General features: G+C 40.8%; 1 protein-coding gene across 3 annotated transcripts in view; it reads left to right on the forward strand.

Annotated features, from left to right (window-relative positions):
• SMCHD1 (structural maintenance of chromosomes flexible hinge domain containing 1) overlaps positions 1 to 23,612 on the forward strand; it is a 116,980-nt gene that overhangs the window by 39,389 nt on the left and 53,979 nt on the right. For all 3 annotated transcript variants that reach the window (XM_066622776.1, XM_066622778.1, XM_066622777.1), the window contains exons 7-22: positions 362 to 481; positions 992 to 1,158; positions 2,661 to 2,754; positions 2,968 to 3,178; positions 4,832 to 4,952; positions 5,031 to 5,214; positions 8,886 to 9,083; positions 11,514 to 11,627; positions 14,554 to 14,660; positions 14,965 to 15,047; positions 15,182 to 15,295; positions 17,115 to 17,192; positions 17,276 to 17,395; positions 19,557 to 19,701; positions 20,366 to 20,462; positions 21,839 to 21,911. In XM_066622776.1, the coding sequence (XP_066478873.1) occupies positions 362 to 481; positions 992 to 1,158; positions 2,661 to 2,754; positions 2,968 to 3,178; positions 4,832 to 4,952; positions 5,031 to 5,214; positions 8,886 to 9,083; positions 11,514 to 11,627; positions 14,554 to 14,660; positions 14,965 to 15,047; positions 15,182 to 15,295; positions 17,115 to 17,192; positions 17,276 to 17,395; positions 19,557 to 19,701; positions 20,366 to 20,462; positions 21,839 to 21,911 (2,026 nt within the window). The remainder of the gene's footprint in view (positions 1 to 361; positions 482 to 991; positions 1,159 to 2,660; positions 2,755 to 2,967; positions 3,179 to 4,831; positions 4,953 to 5,030; positions 5,215 to 8,885; positions 9,084 to 11,513; positions 11,628 to 14,553; positions 14,661 to 14,964; positions 15,048 to 15,181; positions 15,296 to 17,114; positions 17,193 to 17,275; positions 17,396 to 19,556; positions 19,702 to 20,365; positions 20,463 to 21,838; positions 21,912 to 23,612) is intronic.

Genomic DNA, 23,612 nt, shown 5'->3' on the forward strand with positions numbered 1-23,612 from the left:
TTTTGAAAAGCAAGTCCTGGTACTAAACCGTTTGTGAACCACTGTCCCATAGCCTGACTACTGGAACTCTTGAGCTCAAGCTGTGAGGATTCCTCACTCATTCTGAGTGGATATACTCTGAGTAAGAAGTCCTGAGTTGTTGGATACCCAGTGTGGGTAGCAGGCAGACTTTGTCATGCCATGTTAGTGCATCTCAAAATGATAGATTGGTATATGTGCTGCACTTAGGAGTTCCTTTGAGACAAATGCATATTGATGTTCTTGCTATCTGGTGCACTTTTTGCACCCATGATATCCCTGCACCTTATTGTCTATTGTTAGTAGCATATCTTCTGATTATTTATGTTAATTCCTTGAACAGATGATAAGCAAACCTGCAGATTCTCAAGATGTTCATGAACTTGTCCTTTCTAAAGAGGATTTTGAACAGAAAGAGAAAAATAAAGAGTCTATATACAGGGGTTACATTAAAAACAGAAAGGTAAGCTAATAATGGCATCACAAATTAGCTTATGCATGCAAAACTTATTAAAAATTCTCTTTTTATTTTGGAAGAACCATAGTAATCTACCTTGTGCTTAGGCAGACTACTGGTCCGTCTAGCTCAGGATTGTCAACACTGACTGGCAGCAGCTCTGTGAGGTTTCAGACAGGAATTTTGCTCTGCCATACCTGGAAACACAGGAGATTGAATCTGGGATCTTCTGCATGTGAAGCAGATACTCTTCCACTGAGCTATGTTCCCCCTGCATACAGGGAGTTGCTAGGATGTGGGTAGTTTAAATACATGAATTGTAGCACCTAGTTTTCTTTTTTGTTAAACTGGATAAGAAAGGCAAGTGCTGTCATTGCTCAGATTTTAGAACCCTGTAGCTTCCATGTTCCTGATATTTGGTCCCTTGATGAATTAATAGGCAATTTAATGATTACAATGTTCTTTTTATATGACTTTTTACAATGTTCTTTTATATTCTTTACTCAAATGCCATAGCCAACTGATTCTTCCCACATTGTCAATGATGATGACCGATTCCTGTTCAATCTTATCATGGAAGAAAAGGACAAAGAAAGTTTCACTGCAGTAGTTATTACAGGCGTGCAAACAGATCATGTGCAGTATCTGAAAAACAGTTTTCATCTCTGGACAAGGCAGCTAGCGTAAGTTAATTGTTTCTTCAGTGCAGACTGGGGAGTACACTCAAATACTTTTAACTACTGAATGGACAATATCCTGTCAGTCTTGGGAACTTTAGAATGTTCACAAAACATAGAAATCGACTTGGATGTAGTATTATGCTAGAACAGTGTTTTTCAAACTGTGGGTCAGGACCCACTAGGTGGGTCGCCAGCCAATTTCAGGTCGGTCTCCATTTCAATATTTTTTTTAACATATTAGACTTGATGCTACCATGGTATGTGACTGCATTTGGGGAAATGTTACAGACCTGTACTTTTCATAAGCTACCATTTATATTTTTAACATTGATAGTCAATGGGACTTACTCCTGGGTAAGAGTGGGTAGGATTACAGCCTAGAATTGTTAAAAATTTTCCTGCTTGATGATGTCACTTCCAGTCATGACATCATTTCCGGTGGGTTCCGACAGATTCTGACAGATAAAAAGTGGGTCCTGGTGCTAAATGTGTGAGAACCACTGTACTAGAATATTAGCAACCAGAAGAAAGTGTACATGCAAAAAACAAAAAGTTTTTTGGAAGAGTATGTGTGTGGGAGGGTTACTACACATGTGCACAGCCATGTGAGACGGCCATGAAAGCAATTACATGAGAGAGACAGCCATGAAAGCAATTACAGGTATAACCTGTATCCTTGGATTTTTCACCTGTAGAAAATTCCTTGGATTTTTCCATCTCAGCGCAATGAGAAGGGCCCTTTAAATTAAAGGAAAACAGTTGTTTAACAATAACCTCATTAAAGTGAGAGAGGGCAGCTGGCTGACAATCTATCAGTCATTTTCCAGGCAGAACAGCTTCAGTTCAATCCAGCAACCTCTCCCTTCCCCTGAGCACTTGAAAGAAGGATAATCACTTTGCATTGGTGAAGGGAGGGATTGCAGGCTTTGAGTGAGGCCTTTCAAAGTGCCTGAAGAGAGCTGATTGATGGATTGTCTGTCTAATGTCTCTGTTTTACATCATAAAGGTCAGCAAGGCTGTTGTTAAATCGCAAAAGAACATTGTTTTTAAAATGGATTTGCTTTAATGCATTTTTTGCCATCCATGTGAGTTCTGGGAACTGGAGCCTCACGAATGAGACTCAACCTGTACTAAACTCTTCCCTGTCCTGTCCTGGATTATGCCTGTCATCAGCACTTGAGCTCATGGAATCTGAATTGAGAAGGTATATGAGACACAACTTGAATCTACATTGACTGTAAAGGAGATTTTCAGTAGTGACCATAATGAATCTATTTGCGGAGTACACGCTGAATTGACTAAAAGTGTGTATGTAGTATGTTTGTGCAAAACACCTTTAGCCCTGTTTTCACTATTTCAATGCTGATTTAGTTTTACGGGCTCTAGCTTAGGATAAAGTATATTCAATAGGACTTTAATATTTCTGTTTGAGTACTAAAACTTGACTATTCAGCAGGGCACATTCTGATTTTGTACCATTTAATCAAACTCTTTAATTATTACAGACATATATATCATTATTATATCCATGGGCCTAAAGGAAATGAAATTAATTTAGAAATGAAGAAAGCTGGAGCATTCAAAAATATTGATATTGAGGTAGGATATACTGTATGTAAAATTCAGTGAAAAGAATTATATTTAATAATATATACATGATTTTACTATTGAAGTGTTTGTTAAAAGAAATATATGAAGTTTCAATAACAAATGTTTACTAGATAGTAATACTTCGTGAAAATTGTCCATTGGTGACTATTGCAAGGAGATGCATGCGTTGGTGGAGGAACTTACACTTTTTTAAACATTTAGGTTTCAATGTTTGAAAAAGGAAAGACACCCAAGATTGTGAATCTTAGAGAAATCACAGATGATATGCAGACCTTGTATATAAATACTGCAGCAGATAGTTTTGAATTTAAAGCTCATGTGGAAGGAGATGGTATAGTGGAAGGCATTATTCGTTATCATCCTTTCTTGTATGATAAAGAAACCTATCCTGAAGATCCTTGCTTTCCTTCAAGTAAGTTGAATAACTGTCAAGTTACTTCTGATTTGTTTCCAAATAATGAAGGCTACATTTGACCAAATGATTGACGTTCCAAAATGTTTCTGGTGTGCTTTATGGTGTGCATTATCAATATACTGTGCAATGAAACACTTATACTAAATCAGGGTGGGCAAACATTTTGGCAGGTGGATTGCATCATCTCTCTGACACTGTGTCAGGGGGTGGGGAAAAAGAATCAATTTACATTTCAAATTTGAATAAATTTATATAAATTTACATGAATGAGACAGATACATTCTGTCACTACACATTAGAGACAGAACTTATATGAATGAATGAATTTTACTGAGCTTTCTTATAATACACATGAAAACTATAATACAGGCATGTAGAACCATATGAGAACTATGAACTGTTTACCACACACCTCTTGCACAGTGAAAACATACAGATCAAGTCAGAAACACATGGAAACATAGTTGTTCAGAGGCAATAATGCCCAGGGAAAAGCAGAAAACACATGGAGACTATAAAACACCTTGCTCTAACAACCCACAGCTGGTGTCTGGCGGTCAGTCAGATCAGCAGTTGCAAGCCAATGCAGGCTCCAACACAGTGGGCCAGAGATTCATTGGAGATTGGGAGTTCCCTGCAGGCTGGATTGGGGGTCCCTGAGGGTCTCAAATGGCTCCAGGGCCGGGGTTTGCCCACCCTGTTCTAAATCATACTTTTATTCTTGGACACTAAATCTCAGTGCATTGATAATCCCTCATTAGCATATGAAGTAGCAGTGTGAGCTATAGATGGTGGTTGTTATAAAGAATAGCTAAGATTGCTTATCTTTTCCCATCCTGAAGTATGCATATCTGAGTCACTGTTCAGACTATGAGGGACTTTTTTCTGTTTGGTACAATGGAATGTTTCTAATTGCAGCTTTAGAAATATCACAATCTGGTTAAAGAGCTTGCATGTGAATAAAATGGACAACGTTTCCTGAAGAATCTGGATAAGAAATTGGGCAACTGTAGAACAAAAATTAATACTACCTTTGCTCTTTGGTAGTTGCTTTCAGTGTTATAGAATGTTAAACACAGTTTTGTGTCTAAACACAGTTGTGTTTAACAAACAAATAAGACCAGCTTTGGTAGAGAGTATGCATTCCTAGCTTTGGTTTTGGTTTGAGGCAGAAAAGGGATACTGGTCTCCTTCTGGTCAAACATTGTAACAGCTGCTGCTTCAGTTAGTGCTGTGGAGAGAAGCCAGGAAGAAGTTAGAATTTGAGTTGGAATAACTGAGTCATGGAAGGACAGAACACTGTAGAAGTGTGGAGAAATTTTGAAGGTGCTCTATGTCATCTCTGGCTTTATATATGGAAAAACCATGAAGCTGATGGGTGTTAATCTTCATGAACTTCATTTACTTATCAGTGTTGAGCAGGATCTTTATATTTTCAGTAAGTTTATAAGGCTAGTTGCTGCTTTTAGAAATTATTTTACAATGGTGTTTACTGACTCATCTAAAATTGACAAAAATAGGGAGAGAGGCACAGAATAACTCCTGATCAATTAAGTTGATCGATCTGCCTGAATCTACAGTGCTCTAGTTAATAAACCAAAATATTCTGTTTGCATTCTTTTATAATTTTAATCTCACCTTTTAATTTAGGATTAACTGATGAAGATGGCGATGAAGAATGCTATATAATAGAAAAGGGAGCCAGAGGGAAAAGACCCATTTTTGAATGTTTTTGGAATGGAAGATTAATACCATACACAACTGTAGAAGAGTAAGATATACCAGTGCTACAACACGTTTTTGTTTTGTTGTTGTTGTTTGTTTCTAAATACTGTCTTTGTCTCCTAAGTTTTGAGTGGTGTGCGCCTCCCAAGAAGAGAGGGCTTACTCCAATTGAATGTTACAACAGAATTTCAGGTGCATTGTTTACCAATGACAAATTTCAGGTTAGCACAAACAAGCTAACTTTCATGGATTTGGAGTTAAAGTTAAAAGACAAAAATACACTTTTTACAAGAATCATCAACGGACAGGTAATATTTTATTTACTTGCTAGTGTTGAATAAATAACTGTAGAAACTACAATCGTTAGATTCAAGCTTATATTTTTAAAATGCAGGTGTGTGCCACTCAGCATTCCGCTTAATGGACCGCATATATGACAGTGGTCAAAGCACAACAAAGAGGTTCTTAATTAGGCAATCAGGTCTCCCATAGTCTGTAGCAGAGTGTCTGTTTATACAAAAAGAGGTTCTTAATGCATATAAGAGGTATTCAGTCTCCAGTAGCCTGTGCATCCAGTGAGTGTCTGGCAGGGAGCATCTGCTTACACAAAAAGTGCTAGATTGGGCTGAATGTTCACTTAACAATCTAATCACATAACTATGGGTATAGGAAAACGTATCCCCATCGTTAAGTGGAACACACCTGTAATTGACTTCTTTTTCCTTGTTTATCTGTTTTACTATTAGGAGTTAGGTATGTTTTATTGTTGCATGATTCTGTTTAAGTTCATATAAGATAATCTGGGCCAACCAGTAATGTAAGTGGACTGGCATTATTATATAATAATTTCTGTCTGAGAAACCTAGGTGTTGCAAATCTGTCCTCCCAACCTCCAAGCTGCAATGTTTAGCTGCCATTTTCTCTTATCCTTGTGACTCTGACCAGAATTACTTTGCCTCTGAGAAATGTCCACATTTTGCATTTGTAGGGCAGAGTAAAACAGAGGACCCTGAGAGAGTAGATCTGGTCTTATTGGATTCTGCCATGGTTCCTCTATTGCCATTCTGACTTGGTCTGGAAATCAGGGCCTTCTCAGCCACCTTGGTACCACTAAAATAACCTCTGCCTTCATTTACTTGATTTTCCTCTGATTATGAGAAAGGATTGAAATCAGTGGAAAAGCATACAGCAGTCCTTTTGGCCAATCTATTGACAAATTATCTACCTCTTCTGCTCCCTTTTCTTGCACTCTTGCATAAAATCTGATCTGTAAACAGATCTATTTCTGTTTTTCCAAATCTCTACAATCTGTTGAAAGATCTGATGTAGAGCCCATTCTGACTATTATCCTCCTACAGCTCAACCAAGCTACTAGAACGTTTTTATCTCTTGTCAGATGATCCCCATGCACCCCATACACCATGCATCTGTTCTTCAGTGCTCAGCCCTCCTTATGGTCCAGCTCTCACAGCCTTACATTACTACTGGGAAAACCACAGCTTTGACCTATATGGACCTTTGTTGACAAGGTGGTGTCTCAGCTTTTGATTAAGTTGTCTAGGCTTACCATAGCTTTCCTCCAGCATCTTTTAATTTAATGGCTGTAATCTCTGACTGCAGTGATCTTGGAGCCCAAGAAGGTAAACTCAGTCACAGCTTCCATTTCTTCCCCTTCTATTTGCCATGAGGTGATGGGCCAGATGCCAAGATCTTAGTTTTTTTTGTGTTAAGTTTCAAGTGACATTTTGCACTTTCCTCTTCCACCTTCATGGAGAGGTTCTTTAGTTCCTGACAGTTCTGAACCTATGTCTGACAGGGATGGAACATGTAGACCCTCAGATTATCAAGGGTTTCCCCTTTCTTCTCAATCATGGTTTGAGGTGGATGCAATAGTGGATGCAAGGGGCAATTAAGGAGACTGCTGCCCTACAAATGCAAAATGTGGACATTTCTCAGAGGCGAAGTAATTCTGCTCAGAGTCACAAGGGACAAGAGAAAATGGCAGCTAAACGTCCACATGCATCTAGTCCTGACTCGCCACAATAATCTTTATCTGTGTTTAGGGGCTTTTTGGCCTCAGATCAGGACATGTCACAAAGCAAACGCAAAAAGGGAAAAAGGCAAAATTGTCCTACACCAAACTAAGCATATTATGGCTAAAGGTGGGTGTTCGCCTCCAGGATTTGGACACAAGCAGCACTGATAGATGTGTCCTGGAGACTGTTTCCAGAGATTATTCACTGAAATTTATGAAAAGGCCTATAAGCAGGTTTTGGAAGGTTCTGAAGTCCAGGGACCCGGTAAAACACCTGGCAATGTCAGCGGTTCCCTAATTTGCAGGAAGTTTGGGAGCAGAGCTAAGTGCTTATAGGGGAGGGGGGAAGGCAGCAACATGATCACCAGGATTGTGCCATTGCCAGAGATAGGTGGGTTGAACTTACCTAATGCTGTACTGGCCTATGCAGCACACGACCCTAAGTGGAATGCCCCTCCTCCACCAGGGAAATGGAAATACAACTGCCTTAAGTAACAAAAAATGGATTCTCTTTACTCAGAAGTGACCAATGAGACTGATTGTTCTGAGGGCCAATGAGGTGTTGCTATGACAAGGCAGGAAATCAATAAGGTGTTAGTATAAGTCAGCTCTCATTTCCATGAGAGCTAACACTAGAACTCTTATTCAATTGTGTGTCATCAAACTGGCCACTGATTTTTTGTTGCTTACTGATGGGTCAAATCATGTGAAATCATCACATTGTTTCAGACTGACATCCTTAGATTTTTATGAAATTTGGGGTCCTTATTTGTGCTATGGTGTAATGCAAAAATACCAATTTTCAGTGGCCTATGTTCATTATGAGAAATTTTATAGCTATGTAAATTTTCAAAATTTTATAAAATGGCATGCTAGAGATATTTTACCCAGCTGTAAATCAGACACCAGATGAGAGAGAGAGCTGGGAGTAGTCTCATTTTAAAGCTCAGTTAATGGGCTTTCATGCAATTTACAATGGGTTTAATAAGTTTTATTTTTTCAAATTCAGTTAAAAATTTTAAAATCAGTTTTCTCAAAAACAGGCATTTTTAAAATTTGGAAAAAAAACTCAAAATTAGTTCGTTCTTGTAACTGTCCCCCAAAATTTTTGAGGGGGGATGATGATAGAATAATAAGATATAAGAGGTAGCACATACATTTGATAAAGAGAAACTAGTGCAATCAAAATTTTCAAATTGAACAATAATTTTTTTGAATCTATAACAATTTTTCTGTAGTATTTATGAAGTTTTTTTCCATGTGTATTGCTTTTCTCAGTATGTTCTGACCTGTTTAGGTGATGTAATTTGTTGACAAATATCAGTAGTGTCAATAATTACTACTGATTATTTTTCAACAAGTACGAGAAGCAAGTTGTTGATGTTGGTCTACCTGAGCAACATATTCAATCTTTGCAGTATGGGAAAAAATTACAATTTAGGTAAATATAGTTAATTATAGCATGTTGAAAATAAGCTTCATTTTATTAAAATTATTTCTGATAACCAGTAGCTGGTTTTGAATGAGGAAAACCCCAATTTGAAAGCTCAGCTGAGCTGTGATGCTTGCCAAGTTGTCTAGAGAATGTTGAGGGTTGAGAACCCTCTTGCCTGAGAGTTTACTTCACATAGTTCATAAGAATGAGGCCAGAATATTACTCTGAACTTCTTGGAAGAAATAGGATACAAATGTAGCTCTCCGTTATGGCTTATGAGAATATAGGGTATTGGCTAAATCAGAGTTGAAAAACAAATTATCAATGAAAGGTTCTTATATCTTTATTAATTTTTAAGAACATATTTCTGACTACATATTCAATGTCATTGAGATTGGTACAAAGAGTAAGCTTTTCATGTGTATAAAAATGAATCTGCAAACAATCAAATGCTGAACTACAGTTAACTTGGGGTTTATTTTATAATATGTGTGTAAAACTTTTCACAGGAGCAGAGAATGAAAATTGACAGGGAATTTGCATCATGGCTTAAGGACTGCCACGAAAAAAATGACAAACAGATAAAATTCACTCTCTTTAAAGGAATAATTACACGCAGTGAACTGGCCTCGAAAAGAATGCAGAGTCCTTGGTCTTCATATTCAGCTATAGAATGGGATGGAAGAACATATAAAGCTGGTCAGCTGGTAAGCTAATTGCTCTTTGAAGACCATAGACCCCTTTTAGAAATGTCTGAATGCATATTAGTTTTACCATATGTGCATTATATGAGATGAATAAAACATTTTCTTAAAATATGTTAAAAACATCAATTGCTAGGATAAGTGTTAGTGGAAAACATCTGTATATGCTTGTCTTTCATAGCAAAGACAAAGCTTTCATTGTTACAGTTACTTGCATACAGTTGTGCTGTTATGGAAACAGTGTTAATATGTATAAACATGTGTTAGCTTTCTGGCAAGCAAATGGGTTTTTAGGTGTAACCCAAGTCAAATTCATAGCATATAGCTGTTGTTTGCTCCATACTTACTGTTCTTCCAGGTCAAATCATACTGGGGTAATCTGGGGTTGATATGAGGCAAATGAAAAGGGTGAGTAGGACATCACTGAAGTGTCCCCAGTGATGATTGTGCCTGCGAAATACAGCTGTTAAAACTCAAAATGCTGTTCCAGAATTGAAATATGATTTAGGGTAGTGTTACATGGATAAAATATTGCAAAAATTTCACCAAATCTTACACAGCTTGCTAATTCTAATGTTCTACAAATTTTAATAGAAGACAATTTGGTAACTTGTTTGTAATTAGATGTCTGTAACCAAAATATAGCTGGTTCTTTAACCCTATCCTTGACTTCTCAACCTTCACTATCCCCTTAGGCCAGGGGTGTCAAACTCTTTTCATACCAAGGGTTGAACAGCATTCATGGTGCCTGCTGAGGGCCGGAAGTGATTTCATTAGGCAGGAAATGATGTCATTAATCAGGTCATAACCAAAAATAAGCACTTTTTTCACTTAGGAATTCATTAGCTGCAAATGACAGAAGAGAAAATACACAAATCTTGATCATATTTCGAGTTATGTGAGAGCCCAATTTTCATGTAGGCTGTCCTTATAGCACTAACACCTCAGCACTGATCAGCAGCTGAGAGCCTGAGGGCCAGATAAAAAGCTTCCGCAGGCCGCATCCGACCCCTGGGCCTTATGTTTGACACCCCTGCCTTAGGCAGTGGTTCCCAAATTGTGAGTTATGGCTCCTTGGGGAGCCATGGAAACTAGTCGGGGAGCTGCGGAATTCTTGTGCAAAACTCACCGCATCACAGTACCTTGTGCAAAACTCACCGCATCACAAATGTGAAACAGCAAGCAGTGGAGGGAGCCCTCATCCCACAGCTCACACGAGAGGTCAAACAGTTGCCCTCATGCTGAGATCAGTTGCGTCGGGCCAGAGCAGGCTCCAACAAATCTCCAGAGGGCCAGAGGCTCATTGAAGACTGGGGGTTCCCTGAGGGCTGCATTGAGAGGCCTCAAGGGCTGCAAGTGGCCCCAGGGCCAGGGTTTGGTCACCCCTGCGTCTAGACCCAACAACTTCATGCTAGCATGGCTCCTTAACCCTACACTACACTTGGACCCTACAGTTCCAAGTTTTCCAAACCTCCTAAATCTGTTTTCTCTCTGCTCCTAAGTGCGGGCTTCAACCAAGTTCCATTTTTTTCTTGGCTTGTGATTCTTTATGCCTCTACCATCCATTGTTTTCTCATTGTTACTGCTATTCAGTCCATTGCCTTGTTTTAGTCACCATGTTTTTTGGCCAGCCTCTCTAACATTCCTGTCTCCCTTCCCTCCCCATCCTCCAGCATACAACCTCTTCTGACCTTAAGCTCTTTACAGGTTCTTCAGAGTTCCTTCTTACCTTGTTGTCCTGACTCTGGCCTTTTCTCCTCATTGTTGATTCTTTTTCACATATCATTTTCTCAAGTTTGTTTCTCAATTTATTCCCAATTCTGTGTGCTTTCTTTTGCCAGCTTATCTCTGGGTTCCTTGTCTTACTATTTTCTCTGTCTTCTGGGATCTCTTCCCACTTTTCAACCTGTCCCAAAAGCTATTTGTTAGGGCAGGTATGAGGTTTGATCCCAGCTAGAATAGTACCTTTCTTTCTTCACACAAATTGGATTGTAACAGCTTTGTTTCTTGCACTTGAAGTGTTCATAAATGCTGCATTGTACACCATTGCATCAGTTCAACCAATAAAGCTAGAGGCTTTATAGACACAGTTACAATACAATGTATGTGGTTTTCTTGGAGTAAACCTGGGACCTTCAAGGCTATACCTTTTTCCCATTAGTTCACAAGATAACGAATAGACTTCTTATGTGGTATTAACCATACAGTGGCTTATTGCCTGGGGAAGTTTTTTTAAAGACCTGTTCTATGCATGCATTTTATTTGCATATAGAAGATGCTTCTATAAAAATTGGTTATTTTTTTTTTATAGAGAAGTAAAACACTTCATTGGACATTTATACAGGACTAATAAATATTATCAGCATTCTTTTAATATTAAATTATCTAAGGAGTAGATTAAAATAAAAAATTGCTGAACTGCTTTTGTCCTAGGTCAAAACAATTAAAACACTGCCAATATATTATGGAAGTATAAAAACTTTTTTTCTGTACGGTGATCATGATGGAGATGTGTATGCTACTGGAGGAGATGTTCAGATAGCTTTGGTGAGTATAAATAGTTAAGCTTCTAAATGGATCAAATGATAAAATACGATTTAGATGTAAACAATTATCTGTATATATAAAAACAAATGTCCTGATTGACTCATCAACACCTAGTCCAAACCTAGAAATATGAAATTCTGGAAGTATATTCTTTCCAAGATGCAAGACCCACTAAGAAGGGATTTTTAGAAATTTGACCCCTAAGGGGGTGAAAAAGGGGAAAATGTGTTTTCACTGATTTCTCAATATTTCTTAGGCCCGTTGAGATATTGACTTGGTTTTTGCTTACAAAGTTCACCGATACAAATGCTTAAGAACAATTCAGGATTTTGCCCTAAACAAGCCCTAAAGAGGCAAATCTAGATTCGGGGTTATAAAACCCTTCGTATTAGTAAGGCCTAGCTGGCTTTATTCCCTATGCTAATGCCTGAGAGAGATTCGTGGCCTACATGCCAACATAGGTCAGGCCAGGCCAGCCCTTTTTCCTGTGCTACTGCACGAGGCAGGTCCATGGCTTTGAGACCAGCATAAGCTCTTTCTAAGCTGGTATGGCAATTGAGTTTTTAAATGTTAATGGGATGGTACCTTGCACAATTGTTCCCATCATAGGAGAGAGAGCCTGCCTCTTCCAGTCCCTTTCCTATCTCATGCATGACACTCAGTTAATGGCTAGGGAGGCGTGTGAGCTAATCATGAGGTACATTATAAAGAACTGGAAGGAGTTCTCCATCATGTCCCAAGATAGCAAGGGGGACAACTACATTCAGCTCCGCTGAGTACCTCATTCACATGTCCTGACCCTTTACTTTTGGTGGTTTATGCAAGCTGCTGATGGCTGGGCATAAGCTCCTGGGGGCTGGGGATAAGAATAGGCCCTCAGTTTGGCTGTACTTGTCGTAAGAGGCGACTAAACAGCCACCGGGTAGATGGGACTCGTTAGCCTGGGAAGGCAGCTCATCTGAGAGAAGGAAAACTCTGATCCCAAACCTCCACTGCCTTGTGGCTACATCCAGTTATGGAAAAGGCTTCAGGAGTCAACCTCGAGGCAAAATCCGGAGCCGGAGTCCCTGAGGCAGTTCGTGGCTGAACAGAGTCACGTTCTGGCAACTCCTGCGACGCCGCTGGAACCAACCGTATTGGCCTCTGCCTTTCCATTGGACCATTTCAGCGACGTGGAGAGGGGGGATTTGCTGCATGGGTAACAGCCTATCCTCCATACCTACTTCACCCAGGCTTCGCGCACTGGAGAGGACACTCTGTGCCAGAGCCACCATTCAGAGCGTGACACCATAGTCTTCTGAGACTGAAGGATGCCAACAGTGATGGCTGGGCAACTGTTTGAGTTCATTTTCAAGGTTTACCACAATGGCGAGCTCTGTGAGAGTCTTGGTGCTGAAGATCACCCCGTGAGGAGGCTACACTTTATGCAGGACCTTTCTAGCAGTCACTTTGATGTGTGCCTGCTATGTGAACCTGAAGAAGTGTCCACCACACCACCCTTCCCTCAGCCTAACTGCACGTTACACCTCTCACAGCCATCACTTCTTCCTGTCCCCAAGAAGGCTCCTAGCAAACGTCATGCCAGATACACCAATGCTAAAAGGAGGAAGCAACTTAAGGGTGCGGCAAGGAAATATGTGCAGAGTAATTCTGCAGTGCACCGTTCTGTGGTGGCCACATACCTACAAAATAACCCTGAGGTGCGCAAAGCAGCAGTGGCCAGGTACCAGCAAGATCACTCCTAGATGCACAGAGCAGCAGAGTCTTGTTATGAGCATAGCAATCCTGGAAGATGAGTAAAAAAGCAAGCATGTCCGCAGAAGGTCAAGACTCACTCTGGCATGGCATAATATCCTGACTTGATTTATGAGGCAGACAGCATGGTCGCTCTGGGTACCATGAGCCACAAATGCCAGTAGTGCAGTGCTCTCAAGTGTAAAGAGGAGGCCCCTGGCATGTACTGCAGCTCTGGCAAGGTGCAGCTCCTGCCCTTCAAACCTCTGCCCTCTGTGTTAAATACCATAGAGAAGCACAAGTATCAAGCTGGTTTGAAATATATAAAAAGGTCTTTCATGTAGAAAATATGACTGCCTTTCTGATTATATGTGTGATAGGCAAGAAATAGATTTCATCTAAGGTGGTGTGGACAGCTAGTCCTCACTAATGGCACACAAACACTTTCTAAGTAGCACGTGCAAAGTTGCCATGTATTTTTGCAAACCATGTAAATCATAAAAAAAGCACTGTAGCAGTTTGTTTGCCTCATTTCTTTGCTACTCTTCACACAGCACGTTGCCAAGTTTGTAGTGCTGCAGTGGTTACACTCAGGGCAGCCACGCCTAATCTGCTTGATTTGCTCTGGTTGGAAAATGAGGAGAAAGGCAGAAAAAGAATGATAGGCAGGAGAGAAAACCAATAGGACAGTGGCTAGTGATCTGCATTCTGCTAAATGGCAAGTGACTCACTTACCCAAGAAGGCTGGTTTTAGAGAGATGCAGGGGCACACTTGTACAAAGTGATGATTCCATGCTTACTAGCTGTCCTGTTAGAACAGGGGTCTCCATTGGTGACCCAGGGGCCATATCCAACCTGCCACAAGATTTTATCCGGCCTTGAGCAACATGTCTTTTTTGTCAGAGCATTTGCTAGTGTTTGACACTTTTATTCATTATAATGCTGCTGTTTCTCAGTTAAACAGCATTATTTCTTTGTAATTGTCACATTTCTCTTTTGTTCTGAATCATAACATGCTGATTGGAAAAAAAGATCCAAATAAAACGTATTCATTCATTTATAAAACTGATTTTTTTTGGCCTGCAAAAATGTACAAAATATACAATGTAGCTGTGATGTGGCCCTCGTACTGAAAAGTTTGGAGAGCCCTGTGTTAGAAAATATTTCTTTAAAAATAGCTTTATTTTTTCAGGAACCCAATGCATTGTATGATGAGACAAAGGTTATTCCAATATGCAAACTTGATCGTTTAGTGTCAGACAAAGCTGTGAAGAAATACATTGAGGAGGAAATGGCCAAGTAAGTTTTAAGCAAGCTATTGAAGAACTCATGTTTTAATTCAGAAATAAGCAGTCTTTTTCTTCAAAAGTAAGAGGAAAATATTAGAGCTGTCAGTGATTCAATTTAAATGAATTCTAATTGTATGAGTTATAGTAAATGATTACATCTGCATAAATTGGCATATAAGACAGGTTTTTAACAAGTTAATTAACTAATTCAAGAAGTGTTGCAAATAAAGCCCTCAAAAATATACACATTTCGGTATGAATTTCAGTTTGATTCTGCTAAAGAAGATCTTGTGACAACCTTCTTTTTCGATTAGGCTTCCTGATAGGTTGTCAGTAACGTGGCCTGAAGGAGATGAATTGTTACCAAATGACATCAAACAAGCTGGAGCTACTATTGGTATGTGTTAATTCCAAAAACAGTTTACTTTGAATATCCATAATGACTTAAGTGGTACTTGATATAAGTGGGCTGAAAAGAGCCATATGATTATTATTTTTTAAATCAACTTTTAGCACTATGATGTCTTACAGGAGCACTAAGAATTGAAATATTGAATAAAAAAGGAGAGGCTATGCAAAAGCTTCCTGGTACAAGTCATGGAGGATCAAAGAAACTACTTGTGGAACTCAAGGTTATTTTGCATTGTATGTGTTTTTGTCCAGTATTTAAAAATTTTATTTCTAATTTGACTTGAAATTGGATACCATCAGTGGCGTTTGAGGGGGGGGCAAATGCCCTAGGGACCCACGTCAACTGAGTGCCACTAATAGATGTAATGTTCTGGTCTAGTCATAGCTTAAAATACAGTTACCAGTGAATACCTCTTGCAGTAGCAATTGAAATGCAATGCAGCTGGGTTGTGTTAGGGGTTGAGAGAACAGGGGTTTCTGCTACTGCCATAGCTTCAGCCCGTGGGGATGTTGAACCTTATCCAAAGGAGAATTGCCCCCAAACCCTTCACACGTTGGCGCTCTTAAGATAACCATTTCCATCAGATACCCATTGTTGTTGTCAGTGGTCAGTTTCCAGTGTCTGACTAAAAAAATGGGCACTACTAATGATAGAGAACTCAACCAATAAAGATGCTGCAAAGATGGGCAGGCAAAATGTCACAATCAAAAGAGCATTCTTTGTAAAAGGACTGAGGCAGGGAAAGGAAAGTCAAATGGATGGGCAAGTGGAATGGCAAGAGGAGATTTAAGCTTCCCTGGAGTTGCTCATATTGAACAGCAGCAGCATCTCTTGTAGGAAGTGGTTGGTTCAGTCACATGGATCCCCCTGCTAGGGTTCTACACATGTATTTCAATTTTATGATCTGAGGTCACTTTAGTTTCCCATTTGGCCAGATGTCGCAGTGTTACAGTGAATAAGTATCACAAGTAGCACCTGGCATCATTCATTTAAATGGAAGACATTTAGACATATGCTTTTTCACATTGGAATCAATGGAACTTCACAGTGCATTACTTACAGCCCAATACTAATTAACTTTCCAGCACCAAAGCAACTGCGATGTATCACTGCGGTAAGGGAGCAAATGTTCCTTTACCTTAAGGAGACTTCCATGACTGCCCCACCAACTGTAAATATAGCACGTGCCTGTTGGTGCAGCTGCATTGGCACTGGAAAGTTGGGCTGTTAGTTGGATTTGTGCCCCAATTGTTCTATTAGTCTCAATTCTGCTTCACCAGTCTATTAGGAAACGAATTAAAAGTTTGCCGAAAATAACCCTCAGCAAGCCTTACAGTTGTAACAATGATTACATCTGTGCTGTTTACCTAATTTGTTCTGTCCACTTAGAAATTTTTAGCATGGTGTTGCAGTTTCCTTTTTCACTTGGAAATTGTCACTTTTTAAATATTTGATTGGCTTTCATAAATTAGAAATGTACATATTATCCATTATAAGGACTGTGTAACAAAAAATTGAATATTTAATACTTTGAATTATCTTGCTAAGAATTAGTATGTCAGAAATAAGTGTGCTATATTTTTTTAATTGAATTGTAATGGAGTCATGAATTGTAATGCTTGGTCTGCAAGCAGAAGGTCCCAGGTAGGACTGAGAGAGACAGCCAGTGTAGATAATGCTGGCCTAGAAGGACCAGTGGTCTGACCCTGGATTAGGCAGCTTTTTATGTTCAGTGTGCTTAGAGCAGCCATTTTCAACCACTGTGCCATGGCACACTGGTGTGCTGCATATGGTCCCCCGGTGTACTGTGGGAATTTGGGAGAGAGCCATTTATTAGTAGGGCCATTGGGGGATGTAAGTCCCCACTGGCAGCATGGTGGAATACTGTACCTTGTCAATTTTCAAAAACCTCGTGGTGTGCCCTGACAATTTTAGTGCCTTGCCAGTGTGCCATGAGATGAAAAAGGTTGACAATCACTTCCTTAGAGGTTAATATCCAGCTCTATTTTTATATTACTGTTAATTCTTTTCTTTTTTTCTAATCTGTTTAAGCCCCTGGTGGAAATAAGGAAATAATTTCTCATATCAGTCAGCATGGGGGTAAATGGCCTTACTGGTTCAAAAAAATGGGTGAGTAATTTTGCTTTAAACGTATCCTACAATGATCAATATTTGATTATTTCATTTTTAACTCATTATCTGATTGTATGCAGAAAACATTAATAAACTTGGGACCTACACGTTGAAACTGCAAGTGGTGTTGAATGAAAGTAATGCAGACACTTACGCAGGAAGACCTCTTCCATCTAAAATACTTAAATTTAATATAATAGGTAAGGATAATACCACTGTTGCTCTCAGTAGTCAGTGCCTATTCTCTGCACACTAAGTGTGACATTTTCACTAAGAGTGTTGATCTTCAAACTGAATTGTACTTTGTAAGCATTCTTGAAGGTGTTAATAAATAAAATGTAAGCATGTCCGTCAAAACACTTCTGATACTTTAAAAAATGATAAAGTTCTGCACAGTAATTTGTATTTTTCTCACAAAGATTTTAAGATGGATGTCATTTTACAGATGAAGATCTTGGGATAAGAAATAATAACTTGTATAAACCTGTGCAGACAAGTGTAAATATACCTCTTTCGGGCACAAACTATGGCAAAGAATTGGGAAGGGCCATAAGATTTCACATAATCTCCTTATAGCTCTTCTCGTATGCCATTGCCGTTAATTATCGTTGAGCTTTACACCTACACTGGGACTTAGCAAGAGCATCCCTCTGAGTGTGTTCATTAAAAAAATAGAATTGGAATGAAATCTTCCAGATCCAAGTCTAGTTTTCATTTTATGGACTCACATCAGCATTGTGAACATGAATATTCATTTTCTCGTAATATCGTTTGACTAAGCAATCAGTTTGTTACCACTTGAAACATCCTATTTTGATTCACAAACTGTGTTTAAGAAACGTAAGAATGAAAGATTTTCCTGACCCCTATGTATCAGGAAATAATTTTCACTTAGATAAGGAAAGAAAAATGAGTTTTGATGTACAAACCACAAAAGCTTATTTCATTTCAAAAATTAAGATTGTTGCATTTGTTTTTGAAAATAGGTGAAGTGAGTAATAGTTACTAGAAACAAAACCCCTAAAACAGTGGTTCCCAAACTCTCGGGGAGGGTTTGGGCGTCTGTAAGTGCTTGTGGGGAAGGGACGACAGCAGCTATGTACGCCCATGATCAGCTGCTATTGCAGTCAAAAGCACTGTTTCTGTACTAATGCCTAGCAGCACCAGCTCTCCGGAGGGTGTGGGAAGCCTGTGGACCCCTCTGCAGAGCTCCCCAAGCCTCAGAACTGCTAAAAAATGTAATTGCGACCCACTTCTGGTTTGTGATCACAAAATTGAAAGTGGGTTGCAATTGCATTTTTTAGCAGTTCTGAGGCTTGGGGGAGGGGGCAGAGGGGGCTGCAGGCTCTGTGCACCCTCTGGAGGACCAGCATTGCCAGAGATAAGTATAAAGACAGCCCTTTATACTTACCTCTGCAACAGCACAATTGTGGGGATTGCATTATATTTATTTATTTATACAGGTATTTATATACCACCTTTCTTTGGTCGACAGATTTCTCCTCAGACTTTAATCCAAGGCAGTTTACATAGGCAGGCTGTTCTAAACCCCGTAGGGATTTTTACAATTGAATAGTTCTAGTCTTTCATAGAACTCCTAGTTCCAGCTGAATTCCTTCCCGGTCTGGCCTCCTTCTAGCCCTTCGCCTCCCACGCTCCGCTTGATGGCAACTCCTCTCTGCCAGAGTGTTCTGCCAAATTTTTGACTCCTGCAGACCACGCCAATTTGTCCTCTCCAAATATCCCAACTATCTTCTAATGCCCGCTTTTTGGCTAATTAACACCCTTTTTTCCCCAAGGACAACAGCTGCGGTGTGCAAAGAAATGAATACAGAACTCCTTATCTATAGCAATTAACAAGAATTTATTGCTACAAACACAGACACTCCCTGCAAGTCCTCTTGCCCAGAGGCTTTCCCTCCCCAAAACTCCACTTAACTCCGGGGGTAACGTCTGAAGCCTCCAGTCCAAGTCCAATCCGGTCTCCAAAACACAGTCCATGCAAAGTCCCATCAAGGTCCAATGAAGCTCAGGTGTCCATCCAGGTCTCCATTGGCCTTGATTGATTACAGCTGTGGAGCCAGCCCTGCCCTTCCCAGAGCTGTCAAACAGCTGTCAAAACAGGGAATCGCTGTCAACACCACATCATCCACCTGATGATCTTATGATCTTCCATTACACAGAGGCATTACTGCTGTTGCCATTTCCCGACCCGTTGCAATAATAATAATAATAATAATAATAATAATAATAATAATAATAATATTATTGCAACACCCCAGTTTGGGAACCTCTGCCCTAAACAATGCAATTACAAAAATACTGATCTCATTAAAGATATGAATTATGTTTCTGCCTCAGAGGGGAAACCTCAGAAGTTTTCAGTAGGCCTTCTGGATCCTCCGTTTCGGGTTGGACATCCATTCAGTATTCCACTAGATGTACAGGATGAATTTGGTCATGCTACTCATCTGACAAATGATGTTGTGCCAGTCCTTGAAGCTAGGTAACAATTATTTTTTCCATATAATGATTCTTTAAAAGATTTCTATTTGATATGTTTGCTATAATATTGTGAGTCTCGGATGTGCTAAAGTTTGCATGGACATACTATGGTGCCTTTCAGTCTGGTAACCGATGATTCAGCTACACAAAACTAGAAAATTTCCCCCAATGGGATTGATCACTGCTTAAAAACCTATTATGCTTCTTACATTGCCTAGTTTTTCACCAAGTTTCTTGATCGTGGGAGGATGATAACTAATGGTAATGGATGACTCCTTCCATACGCTTTAGGAAACAAGATTTCCAGAGACTTCTAAAAATTCTGTTGGGAAAAGTACTTTCAGCAAAATCCTATGCATGTCTACTCAGAAGTAAGTCCGATTGTGTTCAGTGGGATTTACTCCCAGGTAAAGGTGTATAGGTTTGCAGCCTTTGGCTTGTCTTGCTTCCACCAAGTTAAGAGACTTAATCTTCTCTCTGAAGCTCATGTAGCCCCCCCCCCCCCCCCACTTGTTGTTTTGACTTAAATGGTTATCAGGGTCATAAATAAAGTGCTGTAATTTCAGCTTTTTTTCTAAGCTCTCATGAAACATTTTGTGTACCTTTTCATTGCAATTCAAAACTTGTTAATTGACTTCTTAAATTGTCTCATTTTTGTCTGGTAGTGGTTTAACATTACAGTATGAAGAAATAGATAGAGGACCAAATTGTGTCATTAAAGATGTAATTGCTAAAGGTGTTGTTAACAACTGCCAAGGCAAGGTAGGTTGAGTGACTTCCAGTATGGTAAGAACATATTGTTTTGTTATAACGAATAGCAATGTGTGTGTGTGTATGCACTTTTGTACTTTATTTCACAATAATTTAAAAAGGTAACCTATTTATAGACTTAATCAGTACATTAGGCTCTTTCGAAATTATGAAATTAAACTGCTGCAGCAGTTCTTTCAAGTACTGCAGGTATGCATCGCTTAATGACAGGGATGTGTTCCTGCACCCCGTCATCAAGTGATGTTGGATGTTAAACAACATCATTTATTTTAAACCTCCAAAGCCGAGGAGAGCTGTGTTCCCCTCAGCCACAGAGGCTTTTCTGGAGTCCTGCAGAGGCAGTAGATGTCTGTGTGCTACTTCTGCGAGGCTCAGAACAGGCATTTCAACTGAAAAATTGCATCTTCCAGTTTTCTCAGGAAAACAGAAGTTGCAATTTTTTGGTTCAGAAAAGTCCACAGAGGCAAGAGGAGCACAGTTCTGCCATTTTCAGAGTCTTAAAACAGGTGACATTGTTTAACATCCAACAACACTTGACAACTGGGGATGAAGAGCAGTCCACATGGGAACGTGGGGATGGGCCACATGGACTGTTGCGTATGCGTCCCATCGCTGGGCCACATGCTTATGTGACCCATTGCTAGTCAGAACATCGCAAAGTGACATTCACCTGTACTCGGTAATGGGTAGCAGTGGACAGAATTTTTGTAACATTGCAAGATTTGAAAAGAGGTAGAAGGTTCAGGCTGTGATCCTGTATGCCCTTATCTTAGAAGTAAAGGTAATTGAGTTCAATTGGACTAATTTCTAAGTTGCTGTCCATAAGATTATGCTGTCGCATAAGTAATTTCACATGTGTCAGAGGATGTATGCATCAGAGGATCCACATGCATCAGAGGATGCTCCTGGACTGGTGGGGGAGGGCAGGATGGAGCAGGGGAAGGGACTGGTTTGAACCCTCCCTGATCTTGATCCCATGGTGCAGGTCCATGCAGACCCGCATCAGCAAATTCACTGGCACAGATCCAAGTAGATCCCTTTATGCTGTGGAGGCTTCCCACAAGGGAACAGATGTTGCCTTACCCACAAGAGATCTCTGTGACTGTCCTCCCCTCCAGGATGCAGCTGTAGCCAGTTTGACACTACTGAATCTGCAGGGGGTGGGGTGGGGATAGGGTTATCCCCGAAGATGTTAGGTTAAATGCAGTGCGAATAAAAATATAAACATTTTACTTAAGTACTCTCCCAGAAAAACACTTCCAAATAATTACCTTACAAGATGAACGTTTACACAGCTGAACACTAAAGCAAATGCAATGAATTTTTCTCAACATTATTATTTTAAAATTAGTATTATTTTTTAATAGAACTTCACTTTGAAGATTATTCTTCCTGGTTTGAAGGAAGATTCCCAAGTTTTGAAAATGAAACTCCTCCCAGGTAAGTGAAATGAATGAAAACATTTGCTGAAACCAGTTCCTGAATATTTAAAAAGAGTGAAATTTTGAAAATTGTCCTCTTTTTCTTTAATAATAGAACATATTCTGACATGTCAACTTTTATTCTCATACCAGCAGGTGTGTATTTGTTATCTGAATATAAAACCAGTATCAGAGCTTAACCAAGGTTTAACACTGTAACGAAGCCCAACTCGACACCACTAACCTGAACAGAGTAAGATAGTCCAACTTGAAAATAAATTTAAGATTTGCTACCTCAGTACAACCAAAAGAGTAGCCAAGAAATAGATTTTAATGCAGGGGTGCTCATTACGTCGACCGCGATCGACCGGTAGATCCCGAGGCAAAATTAGTCGATCGCGGAGCCCTGTCTGTAGGCACTGACACACACACACACACACACACACACACACACACAGAGGGCTGGCAAGCTGCAGTTACCCAGCCGGCCCCCCCCGAACTCTGCCCCTTCACAGGAGCCCCCAAGCCTGCTCAAGGCGCGTGAGGATCGCGCTGGCCGCAGGGCGGAGGATCGGAGCCGAGGCTGGCCGGGCAGCTCCGGGCGCCTGGCAGGCTCCCTCCTCCGCCCCATGCCGAGGGTGTGTGACCCACGCTCCTCCCCCTCCTTGCACACCCCCAACGGGGGCCAATGGGAGGCGGCGAGCCAGGCGCATCACACGGGAGTGGGTGGTGCCCGGCCGCGGGAGCCACTTCGCTGCAGCTTGCCGGGCGTCCGCTCCGTCCCCCGCGCCTTGATCGCCTCCCACTTGCTGGCTACTTCTTCCACGAGTTCAACCAGGATGTCGTGCAGCGGGTGAGTGGCTGGGAGGCTCCGCGTCCTCCAGCCGGCAGGACTGCAGCATCTTCCACAGGGGGAGCGGGCTGAGGCTGCCATCCTGGCCACACTTTCCTGGGAGTAAGCCCCATTGACTATGATGGGACTTACTTCTGAGCAGAGCATGGTATTGGGCTCTGGGACCGCCATCCTATCCACACTTTCCTGGGAGAAGCACTATTGACTATAACCATTTCCACATCTGACACCACCTCTGCCCGTTTCCTCTCTCAAATCCCAGCTTTTCTTCTTCCTGGGATTCATCCAGCAACTCCTCCAGCGTAGCAGAGAAGAGCCACTGACTGCTGCCTAAGCTTTTGCTTGTGGCCAAAGCCCTATTCAGAACAAGGGCTGGGGTTAAATGAGGACGTGCCAGCCAGGGTCATCTGGCTTTATCAGGAGAAAGCATCCCCTTGCAGGCGGAAGGAGTTTGTCCTATTTGTGAGGACACCTGCATAAAGGCATTTATCCTGGGAATCTGGGTAAATTGATGTTGATGTTTTCAGTTCTCTGTCTTGGGAGGTGAGAACAAAGGATGGGCCTCCCTCTCCCTGCTGGTCTCTGGGCGCAGCCACAAAGAGTTTGGGGGGGTGGGGAGCTCCTCCCCCCCGCAGTGCAGCAAGGCTGGGCATGTGCCTTTTGGGGGGACCTGTGGCTGCCCCCAGTATGTGGGGTGGGGAGAGAGGAGAGGCCTCCCGTGTGCTTCCTGAAGCATCTGGTGGGCCACTGTGGGGCACAGGAAGCTGGACTTGGTGGGCCTCCTCTGACTTGGTCCAGCAGGGGCTCCATACATCAAAGGGGGTGTCTGTCAGATGCTTCCTCCCCCCCCGGTAGATCTCAGGGCCT

Source organism: Tiliqua scincoides, chromosome 4 (genome assembly GCF_035046505.1).
Source record: "Tiliqua scincoides isolate rTilSci1 chromosome 4, rTilSci1.hap2, whole genome shotgun sequence".
NCBI classification, from domain to species: domain Eukaryota; kingdom Metazoa; phylum Chordata; class Lepidosauria; order Squamata; family Scincidae; genus Tiliqua; species Tiliqua scincoides.